We start from the raw sequence: 23,226 nt of genomic DNA, 5'->3' as shown, positions 1-23,226 counted from the left end.
CTTCATGCATGGAGGGATTTTGATGAAAGTTGGCACAATTGTTCATCATCATGAGACGCAGTGTCATGCGCAAGAACCAGTTCCATAGGTCGAAGGTCAATGTCACACTTAGAGGTCAAAGGTCAAATTCAAGAATGACTTTGTCCGGAGCATATCTTCTTCATGCATGGAGGGATTTTGATGAAAGTTGGCACAATTGTTCATCATCATGAGACGCAGTGTCATGCACAAGAACCAGTTCCCTAGGTCTAAGGTCAAGGTCACACTTAGAGGTCAAAGGATACAAGAATGAAAACCTTGTCCGGAGCATTTCTTCTTCATGCATAGAGGGATTTTGATATAACTTGTCACAAATGTTCACCACTATCAGGCGGAGTGTCGTGCGCAAGAACCAGGTCCCTAGGTCTAAGGTCAAGGTCACACTTAGAGGTCAAAGGATACAAGAATGAAAACCTTGTCCGAAGCATTTCTTCTTCATGCATAGAGGGATGTTGATATAACGTGTCACAAATGTTTACCACCATGAGGCGGAGTGTCATGCGCAAGAACCAGGTCCCTAGGTCTAAGGTCAAGGTCACACTTAGAGGTCAAAGGATACAAGAATGAAAACCTTGTCCGGAGCATTTCTTCTTCATGCATAGAGGGATTTTGATATAACTTGGCACAAATGTTCACCACCACGAGACGAAGTGTCATGCGCAAGAACCAGGTCCCTAGGTCTAAGGTCAAGGTCACACTTAGAGGTCAAAGGTCAGATACAAGAATGACTTTGTCCGAAGCATTTCTTCTTCATGCATGGAGGGATTTTGATGTAACTTGGCACAATTATACACCATCATGAGAGGAAGTGTCATGCGCAGTTCCTTTCTTTAGAATTACTTCCCTTTGTTGTTACTATAAATAGCTTATATTGTAACTCCTTCATTACTAGTCGTAGGGAAAAATCGAGACCACTATTCTGTAGTACAACATGCATGCTACATCCAATTTTGAGGTGTATTTTGACCAATCTCTACCTGGTAAAGATTTTTGTGTGGACTTAATTTTTTTTTTTTTTTTTTTTTAAGATTAACTTCCCTTAGTTGTTACTATAAATAACTTATATTGTAACTTTTTATAATTCACCGTAGGGAAAAACCAAGACCTCTTTTCTGTGGTACAACGTAGATGTTACTTTCAAATTTAAGGTGTATTTTAAGGTCTCTCTACCTGGTAAGGAGTTTTTGGGGGGGACTTAGAAAAACAAAAGACTTACAATGATTACTAAACAACCACAAAATTAAAATACATTTGCAATACAGCAGCTAGAGTAAAGAAATTTGCTGTGACGGGCGTATATTGTGACATTCTGGCACTCTTGTTGTACTTTAATTAAGAAATAATTTATAGCAAAGGAGTGCTTTAACACTATTTATGCACGATGGACGGTTATACGTCGGGCGTAATAATTGCACGAAGGCGCAGCCCGAGTGAAATTATTTGTACGACGTATTACCCCCCGAGTGCATAAATAGTGTACTTTTGTTTAGTTTAGTTTTAACTCTTGTTCATTTAGATTAATGTAGCACTTTTGTACTTTTATTGAATGTAGTTCTGGTGCACTAAATTACTGTACCATTTTAGTGTTATTTTGCTGAGTATTGTTCCCTTGATCCTCTAGGTTAGCACTTGTGTTCTTCTGTTCAGAAAAGTTCGCATATTCCTTCAGGTTTATGTAGCACTATTGTTCGTTTGTTTACAGTAGTCCTCATGTTCCTCCAGGTTTATATTTAGCACTTTTATTCTTTCCTATACTTTTTCTTGTTCCTCTAAGTTATCGTTGAACTTTTATACTACATTGATAGCATTATTTTCCTCTGTTTTAGCCCCCATCACACCAAACTAGTTCGTAAAACGTCCTAACCCGTCCTAAAATATTGTAAAACGGGCTGCGATCTGGCTAGAACGTATGAAATTTGGCCAGAAAATATCCATAACGCGATCATAGTTAGTTCTTAAACAGTTCTTGATACATTCATTGCGTCTTTATCCCGTCTGAAGTACGTTTATAGTAAGTTCTGTTCGGAAAAAATGCCCGTTCACCTCATGTGAACACCGTTTGTAGGCAGTCAAAGTCCGTCTATAGTCAGATTAAAGAAGTTTGTAACTAGTCCTACTTCGTTCCGAGTACGTTGAAATACGTTCTAACTAGTTGTTAACTCGACCAACTCGTTTATCTCGTTCTGAATACGTCCTCATCTCTCCCTAGTACGTTCAGAACGTACATTGCAATCACGTTCTGGCCCGATGGCTATCAAAAGCCATCACGTTTCGCCCAGTTCTCCTTCTCGTTTGTCTCTTCAACCTCTCAAGACACAAAAAAATCTACAGCAATAGGCAAGTATCAATATGACTCCAAAGAAAAGTGAAGCCATACAGAGACAGGGTGTAAAGTGTTAAAGTGTTAAAGCAGTAAAAAAACCAACGTCTTACAAAAGCCGATACAGTCTCCTGAGTCGGCTCCTGAACGTAAAAGCTGAGAGGATGAGTGTCTTAAACATTCCCTGCACCTTCTGACGACTCTGTCTCCAAGTCCGAAGATGGAGGACAGAGTCAGAAACCAAAAAGCATAAACTTGGTTAAATCTTGTGCCCAAATCTTGAACCTGTACGACAACGGCATGTATTTATACCCTAACTTGTGCAATTGTACTGCATACGGGATCGACGTTGTAGGAACTGCGAATAAACGTACTAAAGGTACTAAAAACGTGCGGATCGTGCTGAGAACGTATTGTAAACTCTTAGAACTGTTTTGAAACGTATTGCAAACTTAGTATTTTATTTTGATTGTATTCAGATGGAATAACGACGCACTAAGGATGTAATGCGGTCGAGTTAAGTCTTTCTGTGAACGGGTTAAACTAGCTACAAACGGAACCCGTCGGTGTGCACACGTACTTAAATTGACCCCCGATCGCATTACGTCCTACTACGTCTCTAATACGATCGAAGTACGGCGGTTCAGTTCTTAGTACGTCCATCTCGTTTTAAGTACGTTGTCAGTCCGTCTAACTGTAGGACGGAATGATCGGCAGAAATTTTTGGGTAGGCTCAAAGTTCTGGAGCACCATTCCCGTTCAGCCCCGTCCGAGCCAGTCCATAAAGTTCTTAGACAGACTGTAGAACGTCGCTACTGCGTTTGTTCCGTTGCCACACAGTTTGAGCCCGTTCGGCTACATTTTTAGAACGTACTGAAAACGAGCTTGGTGTGATGGGGGTATTATATAGAACTGTAGTTCTTGAATGTTAGCGTAGCACCTTTGCTCCTTTATGTTAAATTTTCATTTCTGTACGTTTGTTGAATATTGAACTCATGTTCCTCTGGGTTAATATTGCACTGTTTTGTTGACCAAAGATAGTTCTCTTTTTCCTTTAGATTAATGTAGCATTTCGTTTTGTTTTGCTTTTATTGAGTATAGTTCTGTTGTTGCTCCAGGTTAACGAAGCACTTTCCTTCTTTTGTTTGTTGAGTTTAATTCTCTTGGCTCTAGGTTAGTGCAGCACTTTTGTTCTTTTGTTGAGTATAGTTGTCTTGATGCTCCAGGTAAATGTAACACATATGCTTTCTGTTGTGTACAAGTTGTTAGAACATTTTTATACTTTTATTGAGAATAATTCTCTTGTTGCTCTAAATTAATGTAGCACCTTTGTACTTCTGTTGAGTATATTTGTCTTTTTGATCTAGACTAATGTATCAATATTGTAAGTTGAGTACAAGTCTTAGGTTTATCTAGGTTAATGTAGCACATTTGTTCTTTCGTATGGTGTAGTTCTCTTGTTCTCTAGATTAATTTAACATTTGGATATTTCTGTTGAGTATAGTCCTTGTGAACCTCTAGGTTAATGTATCAATGTATCAAATTTGTTCTTTGGATGAGTATACTTATCAAATGTCTCTAGGTTAATGTACCAATTTTGTACCATTTGTTTCTTGAATATAGTTTTCATGTTTTCTTAAGCTTAATTTAGCACGTTTGTACGTTCGTTGAGTGTAGTTTTCTTGCTGCTCTAGGTTATGGAGCACATTTATTCTTTTGGTAAAGTTTATGCTTATGTTTCTCTAGGATGATATTGCTCATTTTACGTTATTTTGTTGAGTACAGTTCTCTTGTACCTCTAGGTTTATGTAGCACTGTTGTACTTTTGTTCGTTGAGTATCATTCTCTAGTTGTTCTGGGTTAATGTTGCGCTTTCATGCTTTTGTTGAGTATAGTTCTCTTGTTCCTGTACGTAAACATATCAATTTTGCTGTTTTGTTGATTGTAGCACGTTTATTCTTTTGTTGAAGTTTATGCTCAAGTTTCTCTAGGATGATCGATATTGCACATTTTTAATTTCTTTTGTTGAGTACCGTCCTCTTGTACCTCTAGGTTATTGTAGCATTTTGTTACTTTTGTTGAATATAAATGAGCCGTGCCATGAGAAAACCAACATAGTGGGTTTGCGACCAGCATGGATCCAGACAAGCCTGCGCATCCGCGCAGTCTGGTCAGGCTCCATGCTGTTCGCTTTTAAAGCCTATTGGAATTGGAGAAACTGTTAACGAACAGCATGGATCCTGACCAGACTGCGCGGATGCGCAGGCTGGTCTGGATCCGTGCTGGTCGCAAAGCCACTATGTTGGTTTTCTCATGGCACGGCTCAAATCTCTTGATTCTCTTGGGTAATAGATTTATAGTTCTTGGTTTTATAAAACTTTTTTCCTCAATGTTGCGTGCTTAAGGTAAATGTACAATAGCATTTCTTTTCTCTCCTTGAATATAGCAGTCGTGTTCTTCTACGTTTTGTAGAACGCCCGTTCTTATGTTTAGAATTGTACTCCTGGTCCTCTATGTTAAATGAAACATGTTGCCCTTTGGTTAGTGTAACACTCTTATTCTCTTGTGAAATAATTATAGTGACGTTTTTTCCTTTAGGTTTATAACTTTTTTTTCGTTTGTTTGATATAATCGTGCACCTTTAGATTCATTTAGTTCTCTCTTCCCTGTAGATTAATGCATCATACCCGCATGGTGTGTGTTTTGTCCCAATATTTATGTGGAGGGTATATAGCGTTGCCTTTGTCCGTACTTCTTTACGTCCGTCCTTCTGTACGTCCCGAAATATTGTGTGTTCAACTGATCCCGCACTATTAGCCTGATTTGCTTCAAACTTTCAAAGATGAACAAACTTGATGTGTAGATGACCAAATAGGAAGGATATTTTTCTGTGACTGTTTTTACTGCAGTTATGGCCCTTTGACAGTTTTGCTTTACAGAATATAGAGAACAATCTTGTTTGTCCAACTCTCCAAACAGTATTGAAAGGATAAGCTTGAAAGTTTCGAATATTAAGGACCTTCATGTGAAGATGACCATAAGCAATGGACATTTGTTTCTTGCTATTTCTTTTCTAGAATTATGGCCCTTTCTTAATTTCACAAAATTGGCCATACTAAGTGAAGAAATTTGGTGTGTTCAACTCCTCATAAATGTTTTAAACGAATGGATTCAAGGCTGCTTAGATGCACAACCTTATCTGAATACAATTTGCTTCATACATTTAGTCAAACATCCTTCATTTGAAAATGATCTGTTCTGAAAACTTTGCTATTCAGAGGATAGCACAGTATGTGGGGGCATCCGTGTCCAATGGACACAATTCTAGTTTATACAGCCCTGTTATTTTTCTAGGTTGTTATACTCCCGTTCTTTTGTATAATGTAGACCTTTTATTTTAAGCCAATAAGCAGTCACGTTCTCCTTTCTAATATAGCAGCTATTTTTCAATTAGATTAATTTCTTTTTATTCTGTTCTATTCTTGTTCGTTTTATTTATTACAAGTCTCTTATTATTCGAGTTTATTTTAGTATACTGATTTTCAGGTTTGATATAGCACTCTTGTTCTTCTCGCTCAATGTACCACTATCATTTCTCTGTTTTAAATGTAGGACTCTTATTTCGATATATGACTATTTTGTCCTTACTGTCTCCCCTGGCTTTATATAGCAACATTACTCTTATTGGTTAATAAATAACTAGTTCTCCTGTAGGTTAAAGTAACATGCTTCTTCCTCCAGATTGAAGTAGCAGTCTAATACCTTAGTTTTCATCTACGTACGTATAACGCTCTTGTTCTTTAGTTTTATACAGCACTCTTTTCTCTCACATTTGCCCCCCCCCCCCCCCCCCCCCCCCCCCCCCCCCCCCATTCCCCCACACCCATAATGTTAATACAACACTCACTCTTGCTTATTAGAGTCAAAGGTAGCCCACTCTTTCTCTAGTTTCCTAAGACACTATTGTTCCTCTACTTTGATCAATCATTCATATTCCCCCTGACTTAAATTATCATATTTGTTCATTCAGGTGAATGATTTTGTTCCTTTAAGTTAATGTGACACGCCTTTCCCCATTATGTTAAAGAAGCACTCCTGTTCCTGTATGTTGAGGAGTCACTCATTTGCACCTATATTTATATGTAAAATTAACATCTTATTCATCTCGTTTATTGTAAAAGTTATTTATTTGGTTTAATTTTGCATCCTTGATTGCGTACATTTCTGAAACTTTAGCCACACGTATTCTGTTCCTCTGGTTTCGGTCTTGTTCTCTTGTGTTTTATACGCCGTGCAGAGCGCGTGTTTCGGATGGCTTGTTTCAAGGTAAAGGTCACACTTGGGGTTCAACGCTCATATGAGTTTGTTTCGTGTCCGCTCTGTAACTCTTGAACTGCTTGAAGGATTTCAAAGAAACTTGACACAAATGTACACCACACCAAGACGACGTGCAGAGCGCATGTTTCGGATGGCTTGCTTCAAGGTCAGTGTCATTCTTAGGAGTCAAAGGTCATATGACTTTGTTTCGTGTGTATATTGCTCTGCATTGCGGTGTTCTTGTTTTTATTTGGCAGATCCCTTTTTTGTTCACTTACAATATTTTTTTTTAATTACTTCCCTTTTATTTACTATAAATAGGTTATTTTGTAACTTTTTTATTATTGGCCGTAGGGAAAACCCGAAACCGCTTTTCTGTGGTACAACATGGATGGTACCTCCAATTTTTAGGTGTATTATGACATATCTTACATGGTAAGGATATTTTTGTGGACTTAACTTTTTTGTACTTAGCCTTTTTTTTTTTTGGATTTTTTTTTGGGAATTTCTTCCCTTTGTTGTCTCTGTCCTTTGGACTTCAACAGTCAAGTTCTTTAAATTTTGCTCCCATCCTTCGGGCGTATATTGCCCCGCTTGGCGGAGCTCTTGTTTTTTCTCTTGTTTGATATTGCGCTGTCTGGTTCTCTTGTGAAATGTATAAATAGCTCATTCAGGCACTCTTGTTCAAAATAAACTTTGCAGGAAGGCGGTGATCAACAATAAGTAGTGCACATTATGGGTGTGTATCTCCTCGCGTACTTTACACAACCATTCATGGACTGAACTCGTCCAATTCCAATGCCGCATTCATCTCTGAACCGATAAAACTGTCACCTCACTGTGGCTGTTGGAATTGCAAACTTTTAAACGTCGCGTTTCAACGTACTCTTTTCAACGGTAACTTCAGATAAAACGCGCGTATCTCATAATGACGATGTGACGTATAAAATTAGATACTTGTATAATGTGACATCATACCCATGTAAAATTGTACACAAACGGGTTATATAGGTTTATCGCTGCGAAAGCAATGACAATGTAAATTTGCAGAAGAATGATCGAATCACAAAGTAGACTACAAGGACATTTCGCATGACTTCAAGGCGAAGTTAAATAGATACTAAAAGGATTTTTTATAAATATGCTTTAATGATTAAAAAAGTAACTGAATGTGAGTAGGTTTTGGACAAAACCAAAACATCACTAAAGCCGACTGATCAATACGTACAGTTTACACTAAATAGAAACATGAAATTTTATAGACAGTAGATAATGTGACAAGACTTGAAACATGATAGGACGGAAACAGTGTGTTTGAATCGTTATTCACTACAAATTGCTGATGATATTCTAAGTAAATGTAAGGTTCAAAAGGATTCATATATTAGAGTTTATATACTTACTTTCTTTTTCAGGCTTGTCTTCTATCCACACCGTTTTCTTATTAAATTAAGAGTTGTCTACAACAAGAGACTGGCTCAATGAGAATGAAAATGCAATCCCGTAAAGACTTAGCCATGATACATGACCCGAAACCCGTGACCCGGATAGACTTTGGTGATCACTATCCGGAAGGCGGGTGGGGATGGACTATAGTCGGTGCAGCCACGCTTGTGTATGTACTGTGTCACGGAATACATTTTGCCTTTGGAACTCTGTTGATTAAAATAAAGGAATTTTCTGGAAAACATTTTGACACAGACATCGATATCATAGACGCAGGTAATATAGTCGTTTATTCCATTCACATCTGATAGCAATGATACAAATTTTTGTGTAGTCTTTTCAAAGTGTTGTAAAGTGAATGAAACCGAACACAGTTCGACTTCGATCTGTCACGTGCAAACATTTCAGAATAATGTTCTTTTTAATTCATCGACCGTGAGTAGAGTACTAGGCACTCCCAATGACTGCTTTGTCGTATATCTCCGTCGTTTATTTTCATTTGACTGGTTTTCTCTTTTGACTTACGTTAGTACCATGTCATAACTTGTTTCAACTTTAAAGGAACATTTTAATCAGAAATGATTTAGCTCGATTTGTCCAGCAAATGTAAAAAAGGGTTTTTGAGGAACACGTGAGCAATACTGTAAAAAAACTATACACTCTATAAACACTTTTAAAAGTCAGATGTTGCTTGATGTTGGTTCAGGGCCCAGTCCTCAATATTTTAAGTCTGAAATTTAAAGTTAGACTTCAAACCTAAAAAATTCAAATTGCTGAATTTTCCTTTGTAATAAATTTATATTGCTAAAATTTTGCATTTAGCTTTTTGATGTAATATATGCCATATTCGAGCCAAATGTCATTAAAACCCATACAAGATTTACAAATACAGGGCAAAAAGTAATTTCAGCATTTCAAAGAATAAGTTTCAGACTTAAAACTTTGATGAATATAATCCCAAATCGTATTATCACTCCAACCATATAAAACCAGATGTTCTGCCAATCATTAGTTTTCTGTCCGTCCGAAAGTCATGTCCTGATTTGAAATCAATGTCCTTACTCCCAACCAGCCGTACATCTACACAGTGACTACTGTTATATTTTGTTACTTGTGTTGTCATGATCACATGCATGTAATATGCCATGATCGAAAATAAATTGAATTGAATTGAATTGAATTGACTTCTCCATAACAGTAATAATGCTCATCCAGGGGATTTACTCGCTGCCGATCCAAGTCATGACACACTGGCAGCCGGGACGTGTAAATTCTGTCAGCCATTTTGTAAGTAGGTGTAAATGTCAGCCCTCAAATATACAAAAATAAGATGATATATTTCTATACATTATTGATACCATGTAGTGGCTGAAGACTATCTATAAAGGTCAACTACTAGTTTCCTGGTCGAGTACATATGTACTCGAGTACATGTACCATCTGTTACATATATATCGTAAAGCAACAGCTGTGTCATTGTTTGTCACATGCTGGAAGTGAAGAAATAAACATTTTTAAAATATCAACTAGTGTTGCCTTAAAACTGACATTTAGATCAGGTTTATACTGGATTATCCAGACAAAATTGGCTGTAGCTAAGAATACCGTCTAGACAAAAATGAATTACTAGATATGAACAAAACAAAATATTACTAGAAATAAACAAATTAACCTATATATTCTTAAAACGGATGAATAACATGAAAAATGTTCACATACGACAGCCACGGCGTTCCATATGTTAATATATCCGTATATAGTATGTATTATTAAGAAACATATACTGTTGTTCGATAGTATGGTCACGGACGGAAAGATCGTTCAATGTGAATACTGATATTTGCTGCATATTTTACATATTTATTCCATGCAGTTAAATGTACTTTCAGTTATATAAACATGTATAACATTTGTTTGGTGAAGGACAGCGTTTTCTATAATTATTCTTCTATATTTGACATGTTTGTATTATTTTATTTGGATTCCCAAAAGCTTTCGAATTTGGCAAATAGGGAGTAGGTCTGGGAGGTCCGTTCAGTGTGTTGACTCATCCGGAAAGGTCATTTAGTGTGGCGTATCTGGAAAGGCCGTTCAGAGAGATCACTAATACTGTGTGTATCTGGAAATGTCGTAGATACATGTTCAAACATATTTTTCTTTAGTTTTTATCATTGCGTACGCTGTTTCAGATACATTGCATTGTTGAGATTATGACGCGGATAAGATGAAAGGACAGCGACATACGTAATCGATTTATTACATCGTGATGTTTCTTTGCTATATACGGAAACTTGTTGATCAGGTTACAGCTGTAATTTCTCAGAAATGTTATACAAACAGTTTTATGAGCCATATTTAAGAGTTTTACTGAATCACGGATCTTTTATTCATTTTTTGCACACGAACGAAAACGGTTATTTGTACAATGAAATGTGATTCGCAAATAAACACCTTTTCATTTCTGTCAAAGCCATTGTCTACTGATTTTTAAACTTTAAATCAGACTTTTATCTATTACAGGCCTAGCTATTAAACCAGCATTGGACAAAATATGTAAGCTTATTTTCTGAAGATGAAACCTCATTTATCAACCGCATTTTGTTGCGGTTGTCAGTTTATAATGCGGTTAAAGCTCTTGCGATTCAAACTGCTTTTTTTGTTTATAATAATTGATGCATAACCTCATTAACAAATGAAAATTAAAGATATGGAGGATACTGTTTTTATTGTTTTCATAACGCATTAACACTTATGTTTTGTACACGTGTTAAAGAACAAGTTTTGACAAAAAAGTTTGTCAAACGAATTAATGTATTTATATTTTCCCAAAACACCTCGACAGGTGTGGTGATAAACATATATCAAGTCTGACAGACTTGAGCTAATAACAGACTATTCTATAGATCCTTGGCTGTAATAAATTCTATAAATGTAACAAAGTGTACAGATGTAACCAACTTCTACAGAATTGTCTTAGCGAAAAAGTATTTTTATATCTACCGCATATAATGTACATTTATGTAAGAATTTTGTTCCGTTATATTAGGAAAATTTATTGCATCTTAGGCAGCCGGATATGATTTTGTGCAGTATCTAAATGCACATTAATGCACATAATGACCGAGATGTTCCAAATGAATCTGAAGTAAATACGCGATTGCCGTGGACTGTTACACTCATATGCTGTCGTTTTATATTACTGTATATTATATGTATGTAAAATAGTTGAAGCCATCTTAAATTTCTTGAACAGACATGCAGTATAGTAGCATTTTCTGTTCGAAAATCATCAGGTAAGAATCGCCATCGGAAGAGGTTAATAGGGTGGACTGTTTTAAATTGTTGCCCTAGATAAGTACTCTTTTAGGACCGTTATAGTTATTACTTTGATAATCGTATATAGCCATCCAGGTATTACCACCTACTCCGGTCTTCTTTCTAGAAACATTTGCAGTCGCCTTAATTCCTGTTCTATCCATCTTGCAATCAAAGGTTCTGTCAATTCCACAAACGGTATATGATGTTGTTTTCACTTATATTGATCCATTCGGTCTTCTTACAGTTCCTTATAGCGCGGCAATATCGTCTGCCCATTATCTGAACGTTATTGATCTTGGCGCCAAACACTCCGCCATGCATATACGCGAATCTACGTCATCAGTGTCCTCGACTCTCGTCTACTTAATTTGTCTCTGAAATGCCGTCTGCTGCGAAACAGGCAGTAAGAATTTTAGTTATTCTGTACAGTAATAATTGGCCGCTCGGTTATCTAAATAACTACAGCTCCTGATTATTAGTCATGATACCTTGAGTTCAATCACCGAGGCAATTTCTGTCCTAAAATGAGTTCGTGTAAGTTAGTAGTCAGCTTTAGAGATATGAAGAATCAAAGCACATCCGTCTGTCCGAGTACTTAGGTGGCTATAGGAACAATAGGTAACTGTACTTTTTCTTCGATGTCATTCATTCCGTAAGCCTTTATGCGGCTATTTTTCTTTTACGTGGCTAAAAGAACAAGAGAGAGAGAAAAGAAAGTAGCCACATAAATACCCATATGTAGGAACGTCCGTCCGTCCGAACGTATATCTTCAAAACCGATCAGTATATTTTCATGTAACTCCGCAGAAATGTTTAACATTATAATACCATGAGATTCACAATGACCTAGGTCAGTAGGTAAATTGTCAAGGTCACAATCGATGAAAAGTCAAATAGATTTATTTTATGTCCGCTACATATTGTTAACATCATCAAGACGAAAATTATAGCATTTGGGGACCAAATGGCACATAATTTTATTTTGTGTATTCTAAATCCGTTGAAGGATTTTATGAAACTTGAATCAGGTGTTTTAATTCATCTAGGCAAAATTCAGAATACATATCCTCTAACGCTTAGGTTAGGTCATAGCCATTCTTTGAGGACAAATGTCGAACAGCATTATTTCGTTTCGGCACCGTATCCTCTAAACCACTGGAATGATTTTCATGGAATTGGCATCATTCGTTTATCCCATCAAGAATTCACTCAGCTCACATGTCCAACATCAGGTTCCGCATTGAGGCAAAAAGTCATATAACTTGAGTTCGTTTCTGCACCATATCCTCTAAACTGCTGGAAATTGGCATCATTCTTTTACCTCATCAAGTCCACAGGCAGAGCACATCACTAAAATCACTAGATCCGCTTTTAGGTCAAAGGTCAAATAACTGTATTTCGTGTCCGCTCCATATATTAACTACTAGATTTTCATAAAACAAACATTACTTATTTATCTCAACAATACAACACACAGACTTCAAGACCCAAGGTACTAGATTTAAACCCCCGTCGCTACATCAAAGCGATATCTGGGGTATTAATCACATCAGTGATAGCTCTAGTTGTACTAGGATCAGGTCATCAAACGTATAATTGAGTTTACTTGAGGACTGTTTGTTGAATGCACGGATTGTATGGTTGAAGTAAATAAGGATTTATGGCGTGAAATGATGGTACATAAAAAATCTTAATTGGAACCAAAGTCAGACTCCACAATTGTAATATATGTGTGTGTTTGTGTGACTTAGAATGTTTTCTAAAGAAGACCCAATCATTTCTTTTTATTTGAAACTGTATTTTTAATCATTTAAATGGAGTTAGGTATGATCGTTTCATTATAACAACGTTAATAACAAAGTTTTTTTTAAAAAAATAATGGGACTATGATACGTCCTAGAATTGTCGTACAAACCGAGGGTCAGTTCTACAGAATGAGGATATGTTACTTAGTCACTTAAATAAAGTAAGAGTTCGAGTCGAGACTACATATATCTAAATTTTGCAAGCTTTAACACGTCTCGCCTACAGCACCGTGAGAATGTTAATCCTTATTAAACAAGACCGATTCGCAGTAATTATGTATTAAAGAGGTATCCTGGGTGTTTAGTAATTATTACTTCTATCAAACACTTAACGGACAAGTTCTCCGTGACATGAACTTATTTACTCCTAAACGTCAATAAGTGTGATAAGAGGTTTAAAGGTTTTCCAGACTTGGACCGCTGAAAAATCGTAACCTTTCAAAATCATCTGTCTGCTGTTTTAATAAATGAATAGGACATTTTTCAAAAGCTGTTAGTATGATAGTTAACATGTTAAAGTATGCTATGTAGACTTTTGTTGTAAAATGCAAATTTATGCAAAATTACATACGTGTTCAACGTAAAAAATAAATGCATGATTGATATTGGCCACGTGTTAAAACTATTTGCATTTAAAATAGTTTCAGCGGTTTCCTTTTTCGTTAATATTCTGACATTCCCGCTTTATCATCAAGCACGTGAAGCGCTGTCAGAAGCAGACGATCGATTGAAAATATCTCAGCTATTTCTCTAGAACATCGTACATAATTATTTATGTCAAAACAAGTTTGTTTTTGTCGGAAAAACAAGATATAGTTCAGAAATGTATTTCGAATGTTGTTTTTGTGTTTTGAAGGCCACGTCAGTGAACTCACGGGAATTGAGGCCGTGACTGTATTTGTGTACTTAAGTCTACAAAACCAATGTCATCAAGAAAAAAATGCTTAGTGAAATACGAAAGGTAATAATTCAACATCGCCTCCGTATAGTCAGGATTTTTGAAATGGCAAAGGTGAAGAATCAAGCCTAAATTGTCGTTGTGTGGGTGCGGGAGGGTGTGTCCACCTGCAAGTATTGGTTATCCGACACATTTTGTACTTAAACTACCCGGCTTAAAACTATTTTGCTCTGGAATTCCAGTTTTGAATCGTGCTCCAGGAAAGTCTGAATAATGAAAAAAAGAGTTTTGTTTGTAGTTGTCTGTCCGGTCGGCAAAACCGTAACTTTTTATCAATGTGTTCGATATAAGTAAAATTTGCCGGAAGAAAATCTTTAAAACTGGGTAGTATGAAGTCTGAAACTAGGTCATTAGATCAAATTATATAAAAAAAACAACAGCTGTCTCCATAGGATGACAAATGCCCCCGATGGCACTTTAAATGAATAGTTATGGCCAATGTTCGAGTTTAGGACCTTTGACCTACGGAGCTGGGTCTTGCGCGCGACACGTCGTCTTACTGTGTCACACATTTATGCGTATTTGTTTTAAAATCCATGCATAAATGACAAAGATATGGACCGGACACGCCCATCAATGCACTATCATGAAAAAAGACCTTTAACATCTAAGTGTTACCTTGACCTTTGAGCTACAGACCTGGGTCTTGCGCATGACACGTCGTCTTACTGTGGTACACATTCATGCCAAGTTATTTGAAAATCCATCCATCGATGACAAAGATATGGACCGGACACGCCCATCAATGCACTATCCCTTAATGTCTAAGTGTGACCTTGACCTTTGAGATATGGACCTGGGTCTTGCGCGCGACACGTCATCTTACTGTGGAACACATTCATGCCAAGTTATTTAAAAATCCATCCATCGATGACAAAGATATGGACCGGACAGGCCCATCAGTGCACTATCCCTGAATGTCTAAGTGTGACCTTGATCTTTGAGGTACGGACCTGGGTCTTGCGCGAGACGTCGTCTTACTGTGGTACACATTCATGCCAAGTTATTTGAAAATCAATCCATCGATGACAAAGATATGGACCGGACACGCCCATCAATGCAATAACCTTTAATGTCTAAGTGTGACCTTGACCTTTGAGCTACGGACCTGGGTCTTGCGCGCGACACATCGTCTTACTGTGGTACACATTCATGCCAAGTTATTTGAAAATCCATCCATCGATGACAAAGATATGGACCGGACACGAAAAATGCGGACAGACCGACAGACTGACAGACCGACAGACCGACAGACTGACAGACCGACAGACCGACAGACAGACGGTTCAAAAACTATATGCCTCCCTTCGGGGGCATAAAAAGTTGATGAATAATTTCCATGTTAAGCTATGTTTTGGTTCAAGCTGCCCATTTTCAGACTTACCCTAGTTGCAAGATTGAAATATCACTTGACATCTTATAATATTGATAAAACTGTTCTGTATTCCAGTATGGCTTGGCAGCATCGGAATCAGTATATCCATGATGTTTTCTCCAATTATAACCACAATATGCCGGCGGAAAAGTCCGCGACTATATGCTGTGATTGGAGGGTTGATAGTCTCCCTTGGAAGCTTGTTTATGTCTTTCTCCCACCATCCAGAACATTTATTCATCAGTTATTGCCTGGTGCTATCCGTCGGTAAGTATTCCACCCTGAAAAAAAACTGAGAATAAAAGGTTATACATTTATTTGTACTAATAAACTGAAACGGTTTTGGTTATAATGTAAAATGTTCGTTTGTATACATTTTTCTAAATTCTGTAATTTGTGTCGTAGCTTTTGCAATCATTGGCAAATTATTTATTATTAAACACTATTTAGTGTTTTATATGATTATGTTGTAATATTTACATAACGAAAACCCCTTGAAAACTTTCCAGGTTCTGGGATCACGATCAACGCTGCTAATATCATGGTTGGTCGGTACTTCCGGTGCAGACGAGAGTTTGCAGAAATGATCATGTTGGCGGGAACTGGCGGTGGTGCTGCTCTCGTCGCTTACATCATAGATGAACTGATGAAGTATGTGTAAAACTTGACACAATATTTCATTTCTCTTCCAAAATTGTAAATGACCAGTAGAGTTTCATCTTTTATGGATACTAGTTTGTGAACAATTTCCCTCACTTTTTCGTAGTTATTTTTAATTAACTCACCGTATGACTTATTACAGTACTGGTTGGGAAATATTTTCCGGACAGGACCAGTTTCCGGACACATGTAATATTCGCTTTATTTCGTTGGTATTCATGTAATTGTTTCATCTAGATCATTTAGATATTTGTTCTTCATGTCTACAAAAAATCACTATTTTATAAGGCTGTAAAATGTTTGGGTTTTTTTATGATAATTCACCTGCATTCATAAAACAACTTTCTGACTTAACGGGGCATGTAGATAGCATTGCGCATGCGCAGTTGTTCACACATGCCGAGGTATCAAGTGGGGAAGAAATAATCAAACTACATAATGATTGTCCGCTGATAACATGTTCTACTTTTAATTTCACGCTAAAAGTTACATACGATGCAGGGTTGTCGATTTTTGCACTAATTTTATTCTGTATCTATTGGAATGATCAAGAATTCGTATAAGACGAAATTCGAGTTTTTTATAGTCAACCTCGGTTTGCTTTCGTAGCTGGTATTGAACGTCGGGTTATGTTTCATGTGCAATTTTGAAGAGATGAATGATTAAGAAATGTGTAGACATAGTTTAATTACTTATTTTGATATCAAATTAACAACAAAACACCGTCAAAATATTTGTCCGGATACTGGTTTACCTGACGGGAAAAATAACTTATTTCAGTGACCCCATTTGAGGCCCCATAGAAACCATATTTTACGTCACAACGCGATGCTGATTACAACATCAGATGTGGAAAGAGCTGAAGTTTGTGTAGTGTGGACTTCATTTATGTAGAATTTTTTTTAAGGGAATAATGGAGCCGAAATATGAAAATGTGTCCGGAAAATGGTTCCCAACCAGTACCGGTGTAGCAAACAAAAAATGCATACCTAGCCGATACATCATGACTCGAGTGTAGGTTTAGAGAAATACTTTCTACGAATGTTCATCTTGCATTAATTACCCCCAATACACATGCTTATGATTGGTTATAGATCACTAATCTTACTTACCTATAGTGTAGTATATTGATCATTTATTTACCTTCTACTGAAAGTAACGGAGCACAGCTGAATTCATCAGAAGGTAATTAAGTGATCTATGACCTATTTAAAGATTAACAGATAAAATTCTAGGTGACCAGAAGCCTCGGCCATATCAGCCTACTAAATGATCACATAACAGGTACTGCGTAAGCTAGCATAATAAACCAAAGGGAGCCAAACATTTAAAATTTGGATGCTTAGGCTTGTGGAAGTATAAAAAATAGGGCCTAACCTATACTTAGGAGACATCTGTATGGCTGATAGTATCAACATTTTTATTTAAATTTCTTGACACGTACATTTTTTATTCATAGGAAATTGGCTTGGACCGAGGCACTTCAGTCAATTGCCGGACTATCGGCTATCACGATGATTGCCGGTGCCATGTACAGATCGGCTTCCCTCTATCACCCCCGTAGAAATGTTATTCTTCATATCAAAAACCAAAAGAAGTGCCGTCGAGAAAGAGACCAGGTATAGTATTTTTTCCTTAAAAGACTCATAATGCCTTTGGTCATAATGTGGCTGCCATATTTTTGTTATGAAAGAAAAATATGTCTATTTCTTGTTAAATCCTATTTTTATGCTCCCGAAGGGAGGCATATTAGTTTTCAACTGTCCATCCGTTAATTTGTCACAGCCAACGTTAACTTTTTTGCATGAAGGCACTTTACTCGCGAACCACTGCACCCAGGACCATCAAACTTCACGTGCTGATAGTACTTATTGAGTACACGGCCCCTACTGACTTTGGGGTCACCAAGTCAAAGGTCAAGGTCACAGGAGCCAACGTTTACTTTTTGCATGAAGGCACTTTACTCGCGAATCACTGCATCCAGGACCTTCAAACTTCACATGCTGATAGTACTTATTGAGCACACAACTCATACTGACTTTGGGGTTAACAGGTTAAAGGTCAAGGTCACAGGGGTCAACGTTAACTTTTTGCATGAAGGCACTTTACTCGCGAACCACTGCACCCAGGACCTTCAAACTTCACATGCTGATAGTACTTATTGAGTACACCACTCCTACTGACTTTGGGGTCACCAGGTCAATGGTCAAGGTCACAGGGGCCAATGTTAACTTTTTGCATGAAGGCACTTTACTCGTGAACCACTGCACCCAGGACCTTCAAACTTCACATGCTGATAGTACTTATTGAATACACTCCCCCTATTGACTTTGGGGTCAAAGGTCAAGGTCACCAGGTCAAAGGTCAAGGCGCTGCGGGGGCATTTGTCACCATTAGTGACAGCTCTTGTTCATAAATAGTTTTCACGTTTCGAATATAGATTAATATAGTAGAAGACACTACAGAACCCATGGTTCATGATTACCTCCCTTTATGGCTTAAACCGTTCATGTGCAATATTAAAAATAGTGCTTTTCTAAACATTTAAATATGCATAACATCTAAATGGGCAACTACATTATTTGTTCTTAACATAAAATTAAAAGCCTTATTATATATAAGTGCAAAAAAGGTATTATTAAATCAATGTAAAGTAGAATGAAAAGTAGCACCTTTCAAAACATAATGATCAGTTTTGAGAAAAAAAACTCATAATAAATTCCCCTATTCAAACATTTCAATCTTTCTTATGTATGTGGATGACTTCTTCAGGTGTTGCCTAAAATAGGCCTCAATACTTAACTTGTGTAGCAACCTTTTCATGATAAACACGTTCATTATGTGCTTACTCGGCGAGGCCGCATTACACAATTGGGCATTGTGCTCACTTTAACAAGTAAACACCGTCGTTTATAATGACTGAAAACAAAACCCTGAACAAACCCGCTAAACCCGAACATGTACACACTCGAACGTATTGTAATGATTAATTTTTATCTAAACAAGGTCACAATTACTTTACCTCCAACAGAAACAGCTGTAATTACTAAAAAAGCACTTTTCGGACAAAACGCATTAAGAGATACCTATTATTATGCAATGTCTGACTTAACACTCTGCTACATACGGTGTCCAATGTATTTAATACACTTGTAGAGTACATCGAATATGAGAAGAGTACATCGAATATCATGATACATATGCTAGGCTATATACATGTACTTTAATATGAGGAAATAATGTTTATTTGTGTCAGTACCAGCTGAGGTCTCATAGAGTTTCCCTTTTTATAGCAACACTGACAGGATTGTACTTTTCAGATAAGGAAATGAAAGTAAATTGTTTCTAAACTGTATAGTTTTGACGAACAAAACTGTTTATAGGTGTTATATTTCTATATTAGTTTGAGCTCTGCTTTTGTCTTGTATGCAGCAAAGTTTCTCGTTTTGACGAACAAAACAATTTGATTGGTTTGATTTTTGAACTGTTCTACTTTTGCAGGAGAAACCGTCCTATTTTGACTTTGCAGCATTGAAAATGCGGGCTTTACAGGGTATAATGGTGATGGTGGCAATCATAGGCCTGGGCATTCATACCCCATATATCCTCCTGGTAAGTATAGTTATCATCGGTCTAGGGATTCATAATCCATGTATCTTCCTCGTAAGTTGTTATCATACATACCCCATATATCCTCCTGGTAAGTTGTTATCATAGGCCTGAACATTCCTACCCAACATATTTCTCCTGGTAAATGGTTAACATTCATACCCCATATTTCTTCCTGGTAAGTGATTATCATAGGTCTAAGCATTCATACCCCATATCCTCCTGGTAAGTTGTAATCATAGGCCTGGGTATTCATACGCCATATATAGTAGTCGCAACTTGACCGCGATGGTTGACTTAGGCTGGTTATTCATATCGATTATTTGATTACAGTAATCAAAGGTGCTTAGGGTTAGCCATGTATATTTATATTGAATAAGTTTGTATATATTGCAGTATCAAAGTATATATACTTACATTTGATCAGTTAAAACTTTCAAATACACTAATTTATATTTACATAAATTTATACATGTATTTCCTTTTTTTCGTGCAGCTCGTGTTTTACGTACACTCCTTTTCAATAATAGGTTGTGCCTCATTATGTATTATAATGCAAAGATCAACCATCGGGGTCAAGTTGCGTCCACTATATCATCCTGATAAGTTTTTATCATATATACAATATATATCCTCCTGGTATGTTATCATGCATTACTCATGTATCTTCCCGGTAAGTGGTTATCCCAGGCCTAGGCATCCATACACCATTTTTGAGTCGGCTAAAGGCTGAAAGCCTTTTGACGAGTCCTTGCTATCCAGCGATTCTCTAAATGGACCAAATAACACAGTGAAAGGATGTAGTTCCATTAGATTTCTCAAACTTCAAACAGTTCACTGCATGAATGAAGTTAAGTTGTGTCAATTCCCTTTGCTATGACCAATATACGATGTAATCTGTCATATTTATGACTTGTAATTGTGCAATACTCGAATGTAACTCATTAAGCATAAATGTGCATTTTAAGAATTGCGCAGGCTTACAAAGCTTGGGTAACATCCAGCTAAAGACAAAAAATAGTTCCACAGGGCTCCAGATAAGATGCGTATTAGCGTAAATTACGTATAGAAATAATGCAAATACGCATGTGTAATAATTTCTAAGCGTATAAAAACGTATATAAATTACAGATACGCACACAATGCTTTTTTAAAAACAAAATCTGAATCGTCTGGATGCGTTAGGTAACATAGCCGATCAGCCTTAATTCTCCCACATTGAACGTAAACACGCATCGTATGATTTCTATAAACTTTGCGTGGGTTGAATTTTGCAGTCAGTAAACGGATAAATTATCGGAAGAAGAAGCTCTTACTGGTTTGTTTAGTTACTACTGATATTAAAAATGATTTTAATTCTTATTTTTCGAGAAATAAACAAATCGGCGAAACATTAAATTGTATTTTCTTGTAGTTTTTGAAATCGAATGTAGATCGTCTATGTTTGGCTACTTTCACGAAACGAAACAACTTTTTTTATGAAAAGATTTAAATAAGAGGTAATTTAACCGTAAACTTCAATGTCAGATACTGCCAATTGCTGCTAAATGTCTTCGTATCATCACAATTTGTAAATTATATTGTTCAAACTGGAGAAAAGTGTAATCGTATCCGGATATAATATTTTGGGTAAATATCGAGCTGTGTTATGAAATTTTAAGAAAAAAAACTAAAAACAAACTGAAACTGGTAGACTATACTGTCAGTACATCAATCATTAGCCGACTCAGGCCATTCAGGCCTTTGATTTCTCCTGGTAAGTTGTTATCATGCATTACCCATATCCTTACGGTAAGTGGTTATCAGAGGCCTAGGCATCCATACACCATATTTTCTCCTGGTAAGTTGTTGTGGACCTGAACATTCATACACCTTATATTCTCCTGTTACACTTTTTATCATATGTACCTCATATATCCTCTTGGTAAATTATTATCATATATTCGTCTGGTAAATTGGTATGCCCCCCTTCGAAGAAGGAGGGGTATATTGTTTTGCAGATGTCGGTCGGTAGGTCTGTCGGTCGGTCGGTCGGAATGTAGACCAATCCGTTTCCGGATGATAACTCAAGAACGCTTGAGCCTAGGACCATGAAAGTTGATAGGAAGGTTGGTCATCACCAGCAGATGCCCCTATTGATTTTGAGGTCTGTATGTCAAAGGTCAAGGTCACAGTGATCCTGAATAGTAAAACGGTTTCCGGATGATAACTCAAGAACACTTGGGCCTAGGATCATGAAAGTTGATAGGTAGGTTGGTCATGACCAGCAGATGACTCCTATTGATTTTGAGGTCAGTATGTTAAAGGTCAAGGTCACAGTGACCCTGAACAGTTAAACGGTTTCCGGATGATAACTCAAGAACGCTTAGGCCTAGGGTTACGAAAGTTGATAGCGGGGTTGGTCATGACCAGCAGATAACCCCTATTGATTTTGAGGTCAGTATATCAAAGGTCAAGGTCACAGTGACCAGGAACAGTAAAATGGTTTCCGGGCAATAACTCAAGAACGCTTGGGCCTAGTGTCAGGAAAATTGTTAGGTTGGCCATGACCAGCAGATGACCCCTATTGATTTTGAGGTCATTAGGTCAAAGGTCAAGGTCACATTTGCCAGGAACAGTTAAACGGTTTCTGATCTTGTCTAAAACCATAGGGCCTAGGGCTTTGATATTTTGTATGTAGCAAAATCTAGTGGTCCTCTACCAAGATTGTTCAGACTATTTCCCTTGGGTCAAATATGGCACCATCCCGGGGGTCAAGTGGTTTATATAGACTTATATATGAAAAAAATTTGATAAACCTCTTGTCCAAAATCACAGGGCCTAGGGCTTTGATATTTTGTTTATGATATCATCTAATGGTCCTCTACTAAGTGTTCAAATTATTCCCCTAGGGTCAAATATGGCTCCGCCCTGGGGGTCACATGGTTTACATAGACTTATATAGGAAAAAACTTTGAAAATCTTCTTGTCCAAACCACAAAGACTATGGCTTTGATATTTTGTAATGTAGCATCATCTGGTGGTTCTCTACCAAGTTTGTTCAAATTATCCCTCTAGGGTCAAATATGGCCCCGCCCCAGGGGTCACATGGTTCATATAGACTTGTATAGGGAAAAACTTATATAGGGAGAATCTTCATGTCCATAACTTACATCATTCAAATTTGGACCACATGTATAGTTTTGAGTGGCAAGATGAATCTTGACATGAGTTGACCTTGATCTTGACCTAGTGACCTACTTTCACATTTCTGTAGCTACAGCCTTCAAATTTGGACCACATGCATAGGTTTGTGTACTGAAACAAACTTTGACCTTGTTATTGATCTAGTGACCTACTTTCACATTTTTAAAGGTACAGGCTTCAGATTTGGACCACA

At 37.1% G+C, this 23,226-nt stretch overlaps 1 protein-coding gene across 2 annotated transcripts in view; it reads left to right on the top strand.

Moving 5' to 3' along the window:
• The window catches only part of LOC123551842 (monocarboxylate transporter 12-like), a 36,886-nt gene that overhangs the window by 4,453 nt on the left and 9,207 nt on the right, over positions 1–23,226 (top strand). For both annotated transcript variants that reach the window (XM_045341062.2, XM_045341063.2), the window contains exons 2-6: positions 8,092–8,398; positions 15,654–15,845; positions 16,088–16,229; positions 17,698–17,857; positions 19,740–19,850. In XM_045341062.2, coding sequence (XP_045196997.1) covers positions 8,158–8,398; positions 15,654–15,845; positions 16,088–16,229; positions 17,698–17,857; positions 19,740–19,850 — 846 coding nt within the window. In that variant the 5' untranslated portion in view covers positions 8,092–8,157. The remainder of the gene's footprint in view (positions 1–8,091; positions 8,399–15,653; positions 15,846–16,087; positions 16,230–17,697; positions 17,858–19,739; positions 19,851–23,226) is intronic.

Source organism: Mercenaria mercenaria, chromosome 4 (assembly GCF_021730395.1).
Source record: "Mercenaria mercenaria strain notata chromosome 4, MADL_Memer_1, whole genome shotgun sequence".
Lineage (NCBI taxonomy): Eukaryota > Metazoa > Mollusca > Bivalvia > Venerida > Veneridae > Mercenaria > Mercenaria mercenaria.
This window is presented reverse-complemented; position numbering and strand designations above follow the sequence as displayed.